This window comes from Podarcis cretensis, assembly GCF_951804945.1.
Source record: "Podarcis cretensis genome assembly, chromosome: 9".
Taxonomy (NCBI): domain Eukaryota; kingdom Metazoa; phylum Chordata; class Lepidosauria; order Squamata; family Lacertidae; genus Podarcis; species Podarcis cretensis.
Window position 1 is genome coordinate 5,228,173 of NC_137178.1, and position 20,355 is coordinate 5,248,527.

At 46.3% G+C, this 20,355-nt stretch overlaps 1 protein-coding gene across 1 annotated transcript in view; it reads right to left on the reverse strand.

Moving 5' to 3' along the window:
• Positions 1 to 9,654: 9,654 nt before the first annotated feature.
• The window catches only part of ATRN (attractin), a 167,000-nt gene continuing 156,299 nt past the window's right edge, over positions 9,655 to 20,355 (reverse strand). Inside the window, exons 28-29 of the mRNA XM_079990677.1 lie at positions 18,289 to 18,403; positions 9,655 to 16,538 (exon numbers count right to left, since the gene is read on the reverse strand). Coding sequence (XP_079846803.1) covers positions 16,414 to 16,538; positions 18,289 to 18,403 — 240 coding nt within the window. The 3' untranslated portion in view covers positions 9,655 to 16,413. The remainder of the gene's footprint in view (positions 16,539 to 18,288; positions 18,404 to 20,355) is intronic.

Consider the following 20,355-nt stretch of genomic DNA (forward strand, 5'->3'; position numbering starts at 1 on the left):
TGCAAAGAGCTTGAGAAAGGCAGGGCAGATTACAGGCCTGGCCAGGGTCCCTTTTCTCTGTGTGTATGCATGTTTTTAAAACGAAATATTGGTACACGCCACCCCAACCTCAAAGCAGCGAGAGACTCCAGGAGTTAAAGGTAAAGGGACCCCTGATCATTAGGCCCAGTCGCGGACAACTCTGGGGGTGCGGCGCTCATCTCACTTTACTGGCCGAGGGAGCCGGCGTACAGCTTCCGGGTCATGTGGCCAGCAGGACTAAGCCGCTTGTGGCGAACCAGAGCAGCGCACGGAAACGCCATTTACCTTCCCGCCAGAGTAGTACCTATTTATCTACTTGCATTTTTACGTGCTTTCGAACTGCTAGGTGGGCAGGAGCAGGGACCGAGCAACGGGAGCTCACCCGTGTGGGGATTCGAACCGCCGACCCTCTGATCAGCAAGTCCTAGGCTCTGTGGTTTAACCCACAGCGCCACCCGCGTCCCTTACTCCAGGAGTTACCCATGGTTGTTTTCTTGAAATGAAGGTCAGCAGAGACTGTGGTGTCGTTAGGATACATAGTTTTGTTTATGGAAGCTGTTACGGTAAAATCTGGATGCGAGGCTGCTCTGCCACCCAGCTCGTCGGACTAAGTCCGCGGGTCCCTGCGGAGAAAAATGAGCTCAGCCGGAGACAGGAGCAAGCTGCAGAAGATCCAAGTTTATTGCGCAACAGGTTCAAGGCGAGATTGAACAGCGAGAAAGGGGTGACATGAACTTTTGAAACTTCCCTCCATGTCCCAGAATACAGTGCAAAATACATCCCAGTTACATCATGAATACATTAAGAAGAGGTTGGGTTACACAGGATTAACATATGGAGGAGGGAGGGGGGAATATGCAGAGCTGGAGATATGCGCAGATAAGCACATCCTGAGTACCGGTGATGAGAAGACAATGGTCCATGTACTGGCATTGCCCGGAGGAAAGGCTTGGCAGAGTGATTTGACAGGATTAGGGTCTTGACACCTTGCTTGAGGGATTATGGAGGACAGGGGAGGTGTCATGGAGTCCTAGAGAAATTGAGCAAATTAGCATGTTGAGTTTCTATGAATTTTATAGATTTTAGTCCCTTTTGACATTGACAATTGGAAATAAAAGGATATATTGTAGCAAAGAAGAAGGTGAAGAAGACATGCCCCCCCTTCCGTATCAAAGCTGAGCATAAGATAGAGGGGCTCACAGCATCGATACCCCGACAAAGCGGGGGCTCAGTACCACAAACCCAAGCTTCGCCAGTTCTAACTTCTGCCAAATAATGAGTGTCGATTTGTTATTATTGGGCAATATATTCGTACTTTACGTGCCTTGTACTTTGAAGGTTTGATGAGAGCCACCCTCCTCTCAGGAATCGTTGGGTGATGGATTTGGAGCAGCAAAGGTCACTGAGGGACTCAAAGATGAGAGAAATGTTGGGGGGGGCTGGGAAGAGCGATAAGAAGCTCAAAGGCAGGTGAGCTGCAAAGCCCAGTGAGAACTGAGAAATAAAGGAAGCTTGGGCTAAAGTAATGTTTGAGACAATGGGCTATTATCTCTTTTCCCCAGCCACTCATTTCCCTCTCTCCTCATTAACAAGCTAAATCGAATATGCATAAGTATGCCAGGAGTGGGGGGGGGGGAGCCTGTTTTATGTGCTGTCCATTGAAGTGGGACCCATCAAAGGCAGATCCCAACTCGGACAGAAATAAAAGTAATACTTTACTTTCCAATTTGGGTCTCTTTTTCCTTTCTGGAGCACTCCAGTCAAGACAAACCATTTGTTACCACGAGACCTGGTCCAGCTCCCTTCTTAGGAATTAATGTATGCTCAGGTGCCACGAGGCAGAAAGGTTAATGGTCAGAAACTAACCTCCCAGCCACATTTGGCAAATTATCTGGAGAAATCAGCCGGTGGAAACTGTGATGGACTCCAAAATCAATCAGTTAAAGGGGGAACTTGCTGCTTTTCCCCTTCTGGAGGTGGGAAACCAGACCTCCCCACCCCCACCCCCCAGCTCCTATTCCCAGACTGACTTCAAGTATCTCCTTTTCTTCGGCATAGATTTTATGATGTAACCAGTTACAAATGGTTCACCTCACAAGGGAGGGTAGCCTGAGGCCAGACTGCCAAGCAAAAAAGCGCTTGACTCATCCAAGGAGGAGATGCAAAGAGCCAGGGGAACCCGTTGTCTTCCAGAACTGCCCTTATCACATCAGATTGTGCATAGGAAGTGCAGGCTGGCTGCTGCATCAGACCAGAGGCTCATGTGGTCCAACATGCTGCTTGCACAGCAGGCAATGGGATGCTCGTTGCAGGAAGCCCACAAACGGGACCTGAGCGCATCATCATGCGCCCCAGCTTTGATTCCCAACAACTGATCCACAAACGCAAAATAGTGCCCACAATGGAATAAATTTTATTAGTTTCCAATTACTGTCCAATAATGGCCTCATTATAACAATACCAATTTATAATACAATACCAATCATCCAAATACCGAATTATATAATTTAGTTAAAGTGGCCGCATGCTAGATTTGATTATTTTCTTTATTTCTGCATTCCAAAATCTTATTAGTTTCAATTACATTCTGGTCATAATAATAATCCCTTATACAACAACTGCAATATTAATAACTTCTATTTGTGTTGACCCATTAAATGATTTATAAAACTTCAAGTGAGGAACTCAAACTATATCCTTGTTCTTCCGGTGTGTGGCAATTATTCTGTCTGTGGTGTTTCTTCCTGTCCTTGTAAGATGTTATACACACACACACAGAGCGATTGTTGCTATTATCCGTCATGCTTTGGGCAGAGCTGATATCTCATTGTCGTTCCAGAAATTTCTCCATTGCTCTGTCCCGTGCTTCATTGTTTTGCACTGAGAACTTTAAGAACAGCTGCAAAAGTCACTCTGTCCCAGTAAATAAACTGTTGTCACGATTTTTCCTCTCAGCCTGGGAAGAAGAGCGGTCTGTCAAACTGCAGACGACTCAATAAAGAACCTTATCAGTTCCTTGGCAGCTCACAGACTCCTTTCATCCTTCCTTCCAGCTGAAGATATATGGCCAGTTATCCTTCCAATTAAATTAAATTCCAAGTCCTCTTAGCGTTATTCAGTTCATTTCATAGATAGTAAAGGATAGGGAAGAGTCAGCTCTGAGTTCCCATCATAAACCTTTTGCAAAATAGAGCTTCCCTCCCTTTTTCCTTTTACACACACAGTTCCGTTTGATATTATATTCAATATTTATAATCCATTTTCTTCCATCCTCACTTGTACAAATATAGTTTGAACTAACATTCAGAGGAGGGTTGCCGAATCATAAATGCAGAGAATAAAGCTTTAAATAAAGAAACTATAGGCTCACCTCCCCCCGTCTTTTGCACCGAATGAAGTCTTATCTCAAATTCAAACCTTAAAGTCCTTGCAGTTGGTATGTTCCACAGTTTGTGATCTCATCTCTTCCAGCATACACCTATACTTTAGTCCAATTAAGCTCTAATTAACAGAAGTACTTCTGCTTCTTAATGGCGGTGGTGGAGGGTTTTCGGCAGGCAAAGAGCTTTCACACTCAGCGCCTCCCTGCCCCTCACATTCCATGCCAGAGCAAAAGCCAGGTACCAGGACGAATTGCAAGTGAAGCCCGTTCCCCCCATCCCTGGGGAGAATTTGCAAGAATGATTTATCCTAAACCATCCTTCTTGTTCCTTCGCCAATGATCTCTCACTGTCATGGGGGCTGCCTCCATTAAGGCAGAGCAGAACTGGAAGCCAACTTACTTGGCAGGGGAGACACCTTGATCATGAACAGTGGAGGTAAAGGCAGATCTAATAATAATACCTTTATTGTCAATGTACAACCTGTGTACAATGAAATTAACCGAGCCTCCCCTCCCACAAACACTCAATCTCATTGCACTCTATGTGCTTGTCGCACAACACACCAACCCCAAAAGTCAGTTGTGCGATATTATTTTCCATTCAACAGCCTAACAGCCCACGGATAGAAACTGTTTTTTAGCCTGTTGCTATGACTGATTATACTTCTATATCTCCTGCCTGAGGGTAGAAGATTAAAGAGGTGCTGGCCAGGGTGTGAATCGTCCCTGAGAATTTTTCTCGCTCTCCTAAGGCAACGATCCCTTGTGATGTTATCTAGCGGGCTCAGGGGACAGCCCATGATATCATGTGTTGTGTTCACCACCCTCTGTCTGTGGCTGTCAAGGGGAGCAGGACCGGTTTGGTCACACCAGGCATGGAGCTTCTGGAGCACCTCAGCAGGCACATAACTATGAATCATAAGGTTGGAAGGGAACCCAAAGGTCCTCTAGTCCAACCCCCTGCAGTGCAGGAATCTCAGCTAAAGCATCCCTGACAGATGGCCAGCCAACCTCTGCTTAAAAACTTCCAAGGAAGGAGAGTCCGCCACTTCCGGTGGGAGACTGTTTCACTGTTGAAAACCTCTTACTGTCACAAAGTTCTTTTTCTTTCTTTCTCTCTCTCTCTCTTTCTTTCTTTCTTTCTTTCTTTCTTTCTTTCTTTCTTAATGAGAAGCAAAGAGGCTAGTAAGCCTGATCTTTATTAAATTGTTGCAACAGGGTACCCCACTCACCCCACGCAGGAGAGGAGGAACCCAGAACATTGGTGTGCAAGCTCTTATACAGTGGTGCCCCGCAAGACGAATGCCTCGCAAGACGAAAAACCCGCTAGACGAAAGGGTTTTCCGTTTTGGAGGCGCTTCGCAAAACATGCTTCCTTGCTTCGCAACACGAAAACGTCTTGCGAGTTCCTGCGGGTGTTTTTTTCTCCCCCTCCCTTTTTCTAAGCCGCTAAGCTGCTTATCTGCTAAGCCGATAAGCTGCTAAAAGCCGCTAAAAGCCGCTAATAGTGCTAATCCGCTAATCCGTCAATGGGCTTGCTTCGCAAGACGAAAAAACCGCTAGACGAAGAGAATCGCGGAACGGATTCTTTTCGTCTGGCGAGGCACCACTGTATAGACTTTTGAAACTGCCCACCCTGTAGCCCAAGACCACCCCCCTGAAACATCATACATACATCACTGAAGGAGGCAGTCTGCAGTACAAATCCTGTCTGCCAGGATACCTGATAATGGTCACTGATTGCATTACCTGGGCAGCCTGGCCATTCTTTTGTGATGGTTCATACTTTAGTTCCTAAGTCTGGGTCACAGGCTCACCCTATTCGTACACAAATATGCCCTTAAGACAGGATTTGCAAGCAAAAAGATGACGACCCATCCCCCACAAACATTTTTTCTGTTGTTTAGTTGGAATCTCCTTCCTTGTAACTTGAAGCCATTAGTTTAGGTACTACCCTCCAGAGCAGGAGAAAACCAGCTTGCTCCACCTTGAGTGTGAGATACTTGAAGGCGGCTTTCGTATCTCCTCTGTTGTTGTTTTTTTAATAAATATTTATTAAAGTTTTTCATAATAAAACAAAATCAAAAGAGATACACCAATAACAACAATCAAACCAAGAATCAAAAAGAAAAACGGACAGAATCAAAAACGAGACAGCCTAAAAAAGAAAAATGAAAAAAGAAAAGAAAAAATTATTCCTTGCATTTGCTATCTCTAAAACCCTCTTTCCTGACTTCCTCACACCTCCCTTTTCTGTGTTCCCCTTTACACAATCAAATTCAGCAATTTCCTACCCTCTTTCCAATCTTGTTCCATATTGTATATTTCAACCTATTATGCATTTACTTTCCTTCTCTTTTAAACACTATTTCAGATGTTCATTATAACTTAATCCCTTGTATCATTTATCTAATCACAACATAATAATGCTCTGGTCTTACCCCTTCTTTTCCACATCATTTTTGCATATTTCTTTTTACCAATTTCCTAATGCCATATTATTTTTATATCCAACATCATTTTAACATTCAAACATTTTACAATGTTTTTGTAGGTATTCTTTGAACTTCTTCCAGTCCTCTTCCACCGATTCTTCTCCCCGGTCTCGGATTCTGCCAGTCATTTCTGCCAACTCCATATAGTCGATCACTTGCATCTGCCATTCTTCCAAAGTGGGCAAATCTTGTGTCTTCCAGTGCTTAGCGATGAGTATTCTTGCTGCGGTTGTTGCATACATAAATAGTGTTCTATCTTTCTTTGGCACCAATTGGCCGACAATGCCCAAAAGGAAGGCCTCTGGTTTCTTAAGGAAGGTATATTTAAATACCTTTTTTAATTCATTATATATCATTTCCCAGAAAGCCTTAACCCTTGGGCAAGTCCACCAAAGGTGAAAGAATGTTCCCTCAGTTTCTTTACATTTCCAACATTTATTGTCAGGCAAATGGTAAATTTTTGCAAGCTTGACTGGGGTCATGTACCACCTGTATATCATTTTCATAATGTTTTCTCTTAAGGCATTACATGCCGTAAACTTCATATCGGTGGTCCACAACTTTTCCCAGTCAGCAAACATAATGTTATAACCAATGTCCTGTGCCCATTTAATCATAGCTGATTTGACCGTTTCATCCTGAGTATTCCATTTCAACAGCAAGTTATACATTCTTGACAAATTCTTGGTTTTAGGTTCTAACAATTCTGTTTCTAATTTCGATTTTTCCACCTGGAAGCCTATTTTTTTATCCAAATTAAAGGCTTCTCTTATTTGGTAATAATGTAACCAGTCTCGCACCTTATCTTTCAATTTCTCAAAACTCTGCAATCTCAATGTGTCTCGATCTTGTTCTAATATCTCCCAGTATTTTGGCCATTTAGCCTCCATATTAAGTTTTTTCAGAGCCTTAGCCTCCATAGGTGATAGCCACCTTGGAGTCTTGTTTTCCAGTAAGTCTTTATATCTTGTCCAGACATTAAACAAAGCTTTCCTGACAATATGGTTTTTGAATGTTCTGTTAACTTTTACCTTGTCGTACCACAAATATGCATGCCACCCAAAAGCATTGTTGAACCCTTCCAAATCCAAAATGTCAGTGTTCTCAAGAAGTAGCCAGTCTTTCAACCAGCAGAATGCTGCTGATTCGTAATACAGCTTCATGTCTGGCAGGGCAAACCCTCCTCTTTCTTTAGCATCGGTCAATATTTTACATTTTATTCTGGGCTTTTTGCCCTGCCAGACAAATTTAGAGATATCTCTTTGCCACCTCTTGAAACAATCCATCTTGTCAACAATCTGTAGAGTTTGAAACAAAAACAACATTTTTGGCAATACATTCATCTTTATAGCAGCAATCCGGCCCAACAAGGAAAGCTTCAATTTTGACCAAATTTCTAAATCTTTTTTGACTTCTGACCAACATTTCTCATAATTATCTTTAAATAAATTCAAATTTCTAGCCGTCATATTAATCCCTAGGTACTTCACTTTCTTAACCACAGTTAACTCTGTCTCCTTCTGAAACCTTTCTTTTTCCATTGTTGTCAAATTTTTCTCTAAAACTTTAGTTTTTTGCTTGTTTAATTTAAATCCTGCCACATGACCAAACTCTTTCGTATCTCCTCTGAGTCTCCTCTTTTCCATACCAAACATACCCAGCTCCTTCAACTGTTCCTCATCAGGCTTGGTTTCCAGACCCTTGGTCATCTTGGTTGCCTTTCTCTGCACACTTTCCAGCTTGTCAACATCCTTCATAGATTGTGGTGCCCAGAACTGGACACAGGACACAGGACTCCAGGCAGAAGACCATTGGAAGGTGAGAGGTCAGGGATGGCACTGGATTTTGGTGGCACAAAGGGCATCACTGAAATTCAAGATGCCAAAGTCTTCTGCTGGTGGAGATACAAAGCTACTATTGTGGTTAGAAGTTATAGATAGCCCCCCAGAGCAGCACACAGGGGAAGGAGAGGGAAGATTTTTTTTTTTTCATCTGGCAAGAAGAAGTGGTTGTGCTGATGGACCAATAATAATTATGTGACACTGACTTCCTCCCATGCTTAAAATTGGATGGGTTATTCTTATTGCTAATGTGAGCTGGCTTTCCTTTTCTCTTTGTTACACTTGACACACATATAGAATATTTAAAGCTATTTGGGCAACTCTAATCACAGTTTCCTCTCCAAGACGAGAAAGAAACAGAGGATTTGATCTCCCCCCGAAAGCCCCATCTCAAATAAGCTAAGGAATATTTTCGGAGGATTATGGAGGGAGATACTCTAACCGGCTCCAGAGTAACCCAGCTGGCTCCAAAGCCTGTTTGCAGACCCTGAGCGCAAGAAAGGGGAGCTCTTCGAAGGCTGGATTACCTGGCTGGGCTGGAGGAACAGCCGGGGTCACCCACTGAGCTAATGGAGGGGGGGGGATGAAACAAAAGGGGAAGAGCTTCTGTGTTACTCTGTGCTACAAAGTCTTGATGCAGGTTTTAAAACCCACTAACTCCTTAAACTGCAAGGTGAAAACAGAACTTTCTAATAATTGCTCGGATCTCGGCAGATGGAAATACAGGGTGAAAGAAATGCACTAGCATAATAATAATAATAATAATAATAATAATAATAATAAATTTTATTTATACCCCGCCCTCCCCAGCCAAGACTGGGCTCAGGGTGGCTAACACCAAATATAAAAACGATTGAAATACAGCTTAAAAAACAAGATTAAAATACAACATTAAAACATTAAAATGCAGCCTCATTTCAGTGGAAACTCAATCAAAAACTTTTGGGGGGATAAAAACGTCAAGTTTTCACCAAGGCCAACTATCCAGACTGGTCCTACATGGGCCAGAAAAAAGCCAGGGAAGTCCCCAAATAGGATTTCCATCACAGAAGGAAAAAGGAAAGAGGAGGAGGGGATCAAGTTGATTCCAAGGCAAAGGCCAGGTGGAACAACTCTGTCTTGCAGGCCCTGCGGAAAGAAATCAGATCCTGCAGGGCCCTGGTCTCATGAGACCAAGCGTTCCACCAGGCCGGGGCCAGTGTTGAAAAGGCCCTGCCTCTGGTTGAGACTAATCTGACTTCCTTAGGGCCCAGGACCTCTGGGGTGTTGCTATTTATGGACCTTAAGGTCCTCCATGGGGAATATCAGAAGATGCAGACCTGTAGGTATGAGGGTCCCAGGCTGTGAAGGGCTTTAAAGGTCAAACTAGCACCTTAAATCTGACCCTGTACTCCACCGGGAGCCAGTGCAGAACATAAGGGCCTTGCTGGATCACACCAATGACCCATCTAGTCCAGCACCCTATTTTCAGACGTCTGTGGGGAAACCCACAAACAGGATTCGAGCACAAGAGACTTCTCTCCTGTGGTATTCAAAAGCATGATTGCCTCCAACTGTGGAGGCAGAGTAGACATCCTGGCTAGTAACCATCAATAGTCCTCTCCTCCTCAATGAATTTGTCTAATCCTCTTTTTAAGCCATCCAAGTTTGTGGCCATCACTGCCTCATGTGGCAGGGAGTTCCATAGTTCCTCAGCCCAGCAGCTTGTGATGCATGTTTAGGTCAGGCAGACCTGGATTCAAATGCCTGCTTCCATGAAACACGCCATGAGTGACACACACAGCCTAGACTACCCCGCAGGGCTGCTGCAACGATGAAATGGGGAGAAGCCCCAGCAATTTTGCCCCACACTCCTGGGAGGGAAAGGTGGGGTGTGAATGTGAGAAATACACAGTAACCAAAAATGAGGCAGCCATTCTTAACCAGATCGTCTTCTTTTTATTCCAGAAGGGAAAAAAGTTTTTGTTCATTATTTACTTTTATTTACATACATATACTTCACATTGGTGTTTTAAAATGCACGTATTCATCACCTTGTTCCTGCTTTTAAATTAGCTGTTATTTTGTTTTTGTTTTTACAATACAAAAAAATACCAAAAAACCAGCAGCCCTAAAATGCGTATTTTTATACCATCCCCACCCCAGCAATGAAATACTTTACAATACTTACTCATTATTTACATATGAATGCAATAAAGGCTAAATTATACATATGAACAAAACTAAGCTCAGGTCCAAATACAGAAGAATAGTGTTTTTCCCCCCACACCAGGAAAAGAAAGAACTGTAGGGGGAGGAGAAACAGAAAGAAATTCCTAAGAGAAAATTAGTTCAAGAACTCTACAGAAAAGACCTCTTTGTGCACAAATTTCAGAGTAATAGAAATGTAAGGGCTTTTTTCTTTTGCTGTGTCAAGGGCCGACATTATTTGACACACCATGACAAATTTCACTTAATTTCCCCCATCCCGGTTTAAGTGCTGGAGCAGATTCCTGATGCGAAGAGACCAGGCTCAAAAGTGTCAAAAGCATTCTGAATCTGGAAGACGCAAAAAAAAAAAAAAAAAAAAAAAAAGGAGCAGCTTTTTTTCTGGGAAAACAAAGAAAGTTTGTTGGAAGAGTTTTGCAGAGAGGCGGGAGAGTCGAGAGGTTGGTTTGGGGTGTGGGGGGGGGGACGTGAAGCAGCACAGCTAACCACATCCTGAATTTTAAAATTTGAAGCTGCTAGGAAAAGGTAGAGAGACTGGTGCCGCGGTTTATGAGAAGAACAGAAAGACAAAGCGCCGTCGGCCTCTTGGCCGAAGACGCTACCTACAGAGCAGCTGCACAAAGGAGGAACCAACCTGCATCTATAAGACACAACCCAGCAAAAGTTATTTCAAGTAGCAGCTGAAAGGGAAGGGAGAGGAAGCCGCCAAGACAACTGACCTGAAACCCAACTTCTTCAATAGGTGTTAGAAGCGCGGGGGGGGGGGGGGGAGTGAAAGAGAAACTCGCAAGCGGTGGTTTTGGCAATTAAATAAACCATGTTGGTGGTGCCCATTGGGCTTAGATGGCTGTAGGTGCAACTGGTCTGCAAAAAGGCAGTCTCTTTCTCTCTCTGGATATGTTGCTGCCACCATCGTGCCCCGCTTTTGCCAGCTTCCCAGATGCATTTGGTCGGCCCCCTTGGGGGGAAACCAGGCTCCTGGACTGGGTGGCTCCTCAAGTCCAATCTCAAAGGGCTCTGTTCAGAAGTCCTTGCCTGGATGAGGCCTGGAGGGACTTGTCTTCTCAAGGAACAGCAGGCAAGGCCAATGTGGTGCTCTCCAAAGGTTGCTGGGGGTACAACCCCCACAATTCCTGCCCATTGGCCATGCTGGCTTGAGATGATGGGAGTTGCAATCTCACCTCTGGGGAGCGCTACATTGACGACTGCTGTCCCAGGGGATATTTCAATACCCACAGTGTCTCTCAGGGCCTCATGCACAGTCAAATTTTTCACTCAACTGCTGCACCGCAACAAGTCGTTTCTGCTCCTGTTCCACGCTGGGGAAGCCTGCCTTGTGGGGCGGGCAGTTATTTCCCATGCGGCTATGCTGGACAGACTTGTTTGGGTCTCCATCCTTCCCAGCCCTGAACTACAAAAGCTCTTCCTCCCCAAATTTTGGGTTTCCCATTAGGAAAGCTGAGCTGGGTCACACACAGGCTTGAGTCCCTGGGCACTTGGGAGGGAGACAAGCAAGTCACTGGTTTGAAAAACCAGCACAACTGGGTACTTTTTACCAGGTCGCCTCGGAGCAGCTGTCAAACGATACCGGACAAGGTCCACGTGCTTCTAGCAAGACGCGGCGCTGCAACATGCTGGCTGTGGACCTGGGGCTCCAATCCTCACCCAGAGATCTGCGCATAATACAAGGGTTCCCCAATACCAGGGGCTTAGCCTGCAGGCTATTTTTGCTGTGTGCGTGAATATGATATCACCCTAAGAGTAACAAGGAGTCGCTGCGACTAGGATGGTTTGCAGCGGGCTTTGGTTTACAGCTATTACGAGTGAGGAAATCAATTCTGTGCGGGTGCTCTCTTAATGTTTACCGAGAGCAGCCATCGCCATGCTGGGTCCTGCCAGATATTTTGTACTACATCTGGTTGGCAGCGGGTCAGGCAAGCCGGACCTATGACAATGGGAGAGTCCAGAAATTTGGGGAGGGGGGTTGAGATAGAGATTGGAGGTCAGCCAGTTAGGGTCTGAGCTGCTCCTCCTTTCTGAAACACATTCTCAACAACCCTGTAAGGTAGCACTGAAATGCGGGTTGGGGGGGTATATATATGTCTAAGACCACTTATTGAGTTCCTGGAAAGGGTTGGATTCCTGGTTCACAGCTCAGCTTCTTTGCTCCAACGCTACACTCATAGCCAAGATCTCAGACTTCATTTTATAGATATACAGATACTGTGTATATATAAAGCCCACTTCCGACAGTAATTCTAAAAGCGCACTGGAAACCAAGTGAATATATTCTCACACATCGGCGGTCTCCGTGGGGGAATTTCTTTCCTCCTTAATACAGTGTGCATGGTAACTAGAAGGCAGCAGATACCTGTCAAGGGGTGTTTTCACAGCCTGTCATTCTTCAAGCGTTTGCAATTCGCCACAGTTAGGTTACATTATTCATGGATAAGATCCAGGAGGGGAGGGAAGAGAATCTCAGGCACCAGGCAATCAAGAGACAGCCGGGGCTTTGGCATCTGTGACACAGAACATTTGTGGCCTGACAGCTCCGAAGGACACGAAAGACGCATCGCCAGAGATACTCGTCTGCCTTTGTGTACAAATCACAGGTCCAAAAGGAACACCTTAGAAGTTTCTTGGATGGCAGCAGGCTCCCAGGTGCTCACCAGAGGGGATGAATGACCGAGGAACTGTTTGAGAACAGAAACAATTATATATATATCCCAGGTATTAAAGAGTGCCCCCCTACAGAGATCTCAATTCCAGCTGCCTCCAGAACTTCAAAAGCTGCAGAATTCAGATTCTGTAATAATGGCTTGAAAGGCAAATCTCTGTAAAGATCCCTAACTCCTCCGCTTCCCAGGGGAAACAACCCTCCATTGAAAAGCAGAATATAGCTGGCACAAAACACCAGAATCAGCTGGGGGAGCTGCACAAGGCCTGTTCATTTCAAGGTGCTCCCGCACAACTTCCATCGATTTCAGGTTGGTCTGTCGGTGCAGGTGGGTAGTCCATGGAAAATGGGGGTCGCGAAGGCCTTCTCTGACACAAGAGGTTATTCCTTAAATCAACTTGTATGCCGTTTATGGGCTCTGCAGAACTAAGACCCGAAGTTCTTCAAACAGATCTCCTCCCCGAAACATGCACACACTTTTTTTTGTTGGCAAATAATTTTACTTTCGTATTTGGGGAGTATTGCAGTCCACAGTGGTTGAATTAACTCTGCAAGCTTTCTGTGATTTTCGGGGCGCAGTTCTTTTTGGAGATTGGGATTCCCAGTTCTGCTTGAGTGATGTTGGTGGGAGAGAACTTTGTTAGCGCCACTCCCCTAACTCCTCAGTGTCTCAACGGAAGCAACACTGGTAGTATAATACTGGAGCAAACTGAATGGGAACAGCTCCTCCACTCCCAGATCTTCAGATCTGTGATCCTAACTGGAAGGTCCAGGAGACGGGTGCTTAGCAGGAAGTGGGCAAGGGATCTTGGTTCATCCCGGACTCTTGTCAACCCCTTTGCCATGGCAGATTCAGGCTCTTTTCTAATGCACACAAAACCCACACAGCCTCCCCGAAGCTGGCATGCTCCTTAACGCCGCAAAAATGGACTTCGAGAGGTAATTTGCTGCCTTCCACTTCTCCCTAAGGACAAGTCAATTCAAGAGCAGCTTCAACAAAGCAAATTGGGGAGGGGCGGGGAGAGAGATGCTATTTTAATTGTACGTTTGTTCCAGTTCTGTAGGGTTCAAGAAGTACAGGTTCATTAATATGCACAATGACAGGCAGTCCAGAACAAGAAAGCTTTGGTCGCTCACCGTTCATTCATTGCGAGATGCAAATGAGCGGCTAATTCCAGTCGCGCAATGCACATGCATGCACCTCCAAGGAGTCTAGATCGTTGCCTCTCTCATCTCCACTCCCTCCCCGTCCCCATGAGTCCACTCAAAATACAGCTGTAATACTGCATTCAAGAAAGGAAAAGGGGGTAGATTGGGGGAAGGGATGCAGTTACTCCAGGTGTAACTACAGGAGCTGCAACATGCGACACTGCTAAAAAAATATCGCATTTATGTTTCAAGCTACTGTCCTCCACCTGGATGCTGGGAGCACAAGCCCCAGATCTGTGCAGGGAAAGAACTTGCCAGAAAAATGGTATTGGGGGCAGCAGCCGCACTTAAGGGCCAAACATAGCCGCCTCCTCCTAGGCTACAGCAGCCTTGATCCAGCAGTGTGTTGTGCCCAGATGAGAGGGTGGCACAGTGACGGGAGCCTTTGCTGCTGCTTTCTGCATGCATATAGGCAACGGGGACGCTCTCCATCGGCGACAAAAGTGCAATTGCATCGCGACTCTTGCTATGGCTAATGGACTGGCTCCCACGACCCCCTTGCGTGGCCTGGGATGGCATGCACCGCCAAGCAGCCGCCAGCGGTTCCATTGTAAGTGGGACATAGTTTGGGCAAAATGGGATGGTGTGCTGACTTTCCCCGCCCTGTTTCAGAAGCCTGGTTGCTCCCTTCTGAACACACATGCGAGTGATTTTCAGAGGGAACACAATAAGTGTTAAGAGCAAGTGAAAACCTGAGTTATAGCAACTTCAAACACATGCCGACTCTGCAATGCCCGCTCAATTTGGAGAGAGTGCCAAAGCCAACACTTCTTGCTTCTCAAGGCTCCTGCTTCTCTGGCCAAGCTAATAAAACCCCAGGTTTCTGCTGGTTTCTGCCTGGAACGTACAACGGGCAACCCGGTTAACTGCCCAGGATTTATCAAGGCCAGAGCAAAGTAAGTGGCTCTCAATCTGCAATGGCAGTCCAGCCCCTGGGCCAACCGAGAGGCAGTGGCCACCAAGAAGCTGCACCTCGACTTCTTGAGAGGGCACTCAAAGGGTGCCACCAAGTGCCACGCTCAGGTCTCCCAGCCTCTCCTTGGGGCACCTTACGTCAACCTGGCACCCTCCAGACCAGTGGTTCTCAACCTTGGGTCCCCAGATGTTTTTGGCCTACAACTCCCATGATCCCTAGCTCGCAGGACCAGTGGTCAGGGATGATGGGAGTTGCAGGCCAAAAGCATCTGTGGACCCAAGGTTGAGAAAGGCTGCTCCAGATGCTTACTACAACTCCCATCAGCCCCAGCCAACACAGCGTGATGGGAGTTGTAGTCCCAAACATCTGGAGGTCACCAGGTTGGCTAAGGGATGCTTCGGAGTTAATTCAGACCCTACCCTTGCACCAAGCAGGAGTACACTTGCCCGGGGTGCAGGATTATTGATAGGTATTGAGAAGGAGTGAGCAATGCAAGCCGTTCAAACAGAAGGGACCACTCTTCAGAGCACATCCACTGTAATGCAGAAAGTGGCTTTCCCCATGTTCCTTCTCAAGTGAGGTAAAATAAAAAGGGGCGTGGGAAAGGGGTGGCCCCCAAAAGAGGGAACATCTGCCTTGAATGGAAGCAGATGCACGATGCAAAATGACAATAAATAGGAAGCATTCCAGCCCCCTACCCCGGCCCCCCGACAACCACCACGGCTCCATCAGCCTGAAACAGGTTAGCATCCTTATGCTCTGCACCCATTAACTGGGCACAGTGCGGAAAAGGCCACGGATTGCCCAGGGTAACTGAGGAATGTAGTTACGCAACAGGCCAGCTATGCTAATTCCCCTTTGCTTCCTTGGTTCTATTTAAAACCTTGGGAACACTTGCACACAGATCTGCCACATAGATCCACGTGAAAAACATTAATCTTCCCAGAAAAGGGAGGTGTGGTTTTTTTCCTGGCAATGTGCTGCAGTGCGTAGCACCCAGCCATACTCCACAGCATCCCTCGATTTAATACAGTCAGGTGGATGAAAATAAAGCGGCAAACATAACCTCAGCCCCAATGAAGTATTGTATTTGGAACAGAGCTCTAAATAAGAGAGAAATAAATAGAATTTTTTACAACACTGGGTTCCTGGAGGAAATTGAGTTAGCTTCTCCTTAAATCCTGGGGGTTTAACTGCCGAGGGCAGAAAATTATCTGTAAGTGCTGCAGCTTTTCTTGTACAACCAGGGAAGGGGTGTGGGGAAGAAAATCAAATACCACAAAGCGCTTTCCACATACAAAAAGCTGAGTGTTCTTTGTCTTCCCGTGGCTTTTCCCTACTGCCAACCTTCAGTGGTAGAGGCGGACGGATAATGGATTCGCAACCAACGGCCTTTAGCTGGATAGGGGAGGGAGATGCAAAAACGTGGGAGCCAGGCGGGCACGGCGGGATTGGCAAATCTAAGACGGAGTGGATGTCAAAACAAGGCCAACTAAGACACTGCCAACAGGAAGGGCTGGATGCTCCCCAGAAACATTGCGCCCGGTGCTTCGAGGTGTCCTTTGCGACACAAACCTTGCAGGAAAAAAAACACCTCTGTCCTCTTCCTCCCAGGTAATCCCTTGTGTTTAAAACCCTAAAGAGGCAGTTCAGATGTCCATGCATCAAATACAGGTCCCGGGCTGGGCTGGAGGCTGCTGTTTGCGACTTCGTACCGCTCCCGACTTCTCTTTGTAGGCAATAGGCATTTGTTGTGAAATGTCCACCAACGCACTAGCTACTGCAAGACCTGGAAGGAGAAGGGGGAGAGCAGGGAGTTACAGGCAGAACGGAGAACAGGGGAGCCCAGCCAGCATCACCACCCCCATCATACTTAGACTGGCCAGAGACCCAGGGAGGTTTCTGCCTCTTGGTGCTCTGTGCACCCTGGCCAGATTCCTTGCACCCACTGGTCTCCACACTCAGTGGAAGGTGGACCAACCCTTGGCCAGGATTCAGAAGATGGGGTGGAAGATGGCAACGCGAGCTTCCAGAGAGAACCCAAAGCTTACAGACACCTCTTAAGGCAGGGCGACTCTGCCCTTGTGAAGTTAATTAATTAATTAATTAATTAATTAACAATTTATTATTTATACCCCGCCCATCTGGCAGAGTTTCCCCAGCAACTCTGAGCAGCTCCCAATCGAGTGTTAAAAACAATACAGCATTAAATATTTAAAACTTCCCTAACAGGGCTGCCTTCAAATGACTTTTAAAAATAGGATAGCTGCTTATTTCCTTGACATCTGGTGGGAGGGCGTTCCACAGGGTGGGCGCCACTACCGAGAAGGCCCTCTTTCTGGTTCCCTGTAACTTGGCTTCTCGCAATGAGGGAACCGCCAGAAGGCCCTCGGCACTGGACCTCAGTGTCCAGGCAGAATGATGGGGGTGGAGACGCTCCTTCAGGTATACTGGACCGAGGCCGTTTAGGGCTTTAAAGGTCAGCACCAACACTTTGAATTGTGCTCGGAAACGTACTGGGAGCCAATGCAGATCTCTCAGGACTGGTGTTATATGGTCCTGGCAGCCGCTCCCAGTCACCAATCTAGCTGCCGCATTTTGGATTAATTGCAGTTTCCGGGTCACCTTCAAAGGTAGCCCCACATATAGCACATTGCAGTAGTCCAAGCGGGAGATAACTAGAGCATGTACCACTCTGGCGAGGCAGTCCGCAGGCACTTAAGACTTCCCTTGCATGCATAGACAGGCTTTGGTGAAGAGACCAGACTAATTGCGTTTCCAACGGTTTCTGCGTATGCTGCTTGGGGAAGTGAGGAACAGATGGGGCTCGTCAACCTGGGAAGATAGCCCATCTAGGAGAAGGAAAACTCTTATCCTAAATCTCCCATTTCCTTGCAGGATATCTTTGGGAGAAGAAAAGGCTAATGGGTAAAGCCTACACAAATCCAGAGTGGATCCGCTAAGATGCTTGGATGGTGCCTTGTACGCCTCCTTTCCACAACTCCTGCAGCCAAGTTGGTGCAAAACACATTGCGCTGCTTTCCTTTGGACCAAGGTTGAGAGGAGAGTATTGTGGTCTGGGCAGCCCAAAACCGCCCTTTGGTTACTTCTAATGATGCGATTTGACTTCTATGGAAGTGAACCCCATTGTCTTTCGAGACAGACGAGTGCCAACAACAAGCACTCTCAACAAGACAGGAAGCAGGAAATTAGTGCCTCTATACCGACAGCAGCACTTGCTTCCATGTGCCGGGGCGTACAACATGTCAATTATATGCCTTTAGCAGATGCAGTTATACCAGCCGTACACGGGCATGCAAATCGGCACAAGCAGCCATCCACGTGGAGGTGCTCTGAAAGGAATGAGTTGCATTTAAAGTGGCCCCAAGGAAAGAAAAGCGAAAAAGGGCCGGGTGGTCTTAGACATCGAATGGCTGTAGGACGGGGTTACTGGACGACAGTATTACTGGACGACAACTTCCAGCATACTGCAAAACAACAGAAGGGCACCATGCTGTGGAAGGACGGTGGTTGCTTACCTGATTGCCCTGGTGGGGGGATACCTCCCAGGCCTCGTGGCAACCTCACAAACACCGAAAGAACGGCAGCTTTGTTGCCAAAACAGGGTTCCAACGCTATGGGTTTGGGGACAGTCTGCGGGGGAGAAAAGAGAGCATAATTTACTTCATGCCAGTTTCACCTGATTTTGCCAGCTTAGGAGCTGACCTCTCATCTTCAACCAAACCGCAATGCAATCTGCAGCCACAAACTCCATGATGCGCTATATCTGGACAGAATCAACGCAAGGGGCCATAAGAAGCGCTCACAGAATGGAACAGAGGCAGCATCCCCTTTTTTATTTTTAAAGTCAAGGGAAAGCAATCAGCAGCTGTGTTTTCTTGCATCTGATTTATTTATCTTTGCTCAGCTTTCTTTAAGCGATCTCTCCGTGGTTAAATACAGGTTTGTGTGCACACATTCCAAGAATCAATTCAGCCAATACTTTTTAGCAGGCACAGCAGAAGCCAAGGTTCATCCGTGCCTTTGCATAACCGGGGAGGAGGGCGACGGCAGGGTGCAGAAGGAAGAGTAATACCGAAAAAGAGCATCTGAATTACAGGCTCTGGGAGTTGGAGCAGAACGAACGCTTGGAGGGTGGTAAGTTCCCCAGGTCCTCAGGTATAAGGCAGCTCCTGGGAGCACAGGAAGGTGCCTCATACAGGGTCAGACCATTGGGTGTGCCTAGCTCAGTATTACCTACACTGGCTGGCAGCAGCTCCCCAGGATTTCCCAAAAATCACAGACACAGGTGGCATTCCTGAGTACGAAATTCATTTTTCTCTCTCAAGCTCATGCCGCAAATCTCTAGCCCTCTGCAATGTCACGCTGGTTTCTTCTGTGCAGCTCCTGAAACATGTCTAACATGCACTTAGCAGGGCTCCAAGACACTGTGGTCGAAAGGGTAAGAAAATAAACTGGAAATGTTTCCATCTATATTTCACTTTGATAGATCAGCAGCTCATTTTAATGGGGCATGTAATTAAATCGAAAAGGTACTAAGGAGCTGTATTTCAACATCTATTAAAAGTAGCAGTGTTCTCAACGGCAAAGTAGCTGGGAACAAGGCACGGAAACTTGGGTCTTTGTGCGAGCAAACTATCAGAGAAGCCATTACAAAAGGAAAGGAAAGGAAAACACTGTTCTGCTTAGCAGCTGGTACGTTTTGTTGCTTATAAAGTTTCAGCTTCAAGCAAATTCTTTTTATGACGTCCTAAACAGAGCAATTATTGCCTTTTTCGTTAGGTGAGGCATTATAATGCAGTACTTCTGAGCCAAACAGAAACTAAAGATGTTAAAAGAAAGGGAGAAGGAACCAAAGTCACTATTAAGTTAACAAATGCCTAACAAGGCAGTGACAGAGAGAGAAACCAAAATTAGTGCCTTTACGCATCTCTAGTATTAAACGGATAACAAACACACTGATGGATTAGTCCCTGCAAAGCATTTCGCTGTCCACCACAGGGAGGCGGATATTTACAGCAGCCTGTGCCCTGGAATCTCCACTCCCTATAGAGTTGCTAAAGTTCAAAATAATTCTTTTCTTACAAAAGCAGTGGAGAACAAACTTGCACCATATATTCTGCCGGAACTCAATTACTAGAACTAATGGGCATGCAGTGCCAGGCAACTCCAAGTAATACATTGCCCATGGTGGCATCCAGCATGGATAGAGAAATAGACAGAATGAAGAGGAAAGAGAAAGAGGAGACAAGTATATATAAATAGTGTAGAAGAGGAAGGATGGGGAATTGGAATCCGGCAAGCAGACTGGATCTTTGCCTCCTCTACGGGCCAACTTTAACAGGTGGGCAGGACCCCTAGCTGCCAATCACGCAACCAAGTAGCCAGTTTTCCTTTGAAATCAAACCAAGCAGTCAAAGGCCCACCAGCTGATTGGCAGAGCCTGCTAACTCCACTTTCAGTAGAGCATCCCATGTTCACCTGCCCTACCTGTAGGGCAGGTGGGCATGGCTTGGCTGAAAGGGTCTCACAGACCAAATGGGAGCAGAGCAGGCATTCCACACCACGGTTTAGATTAGTGCTCT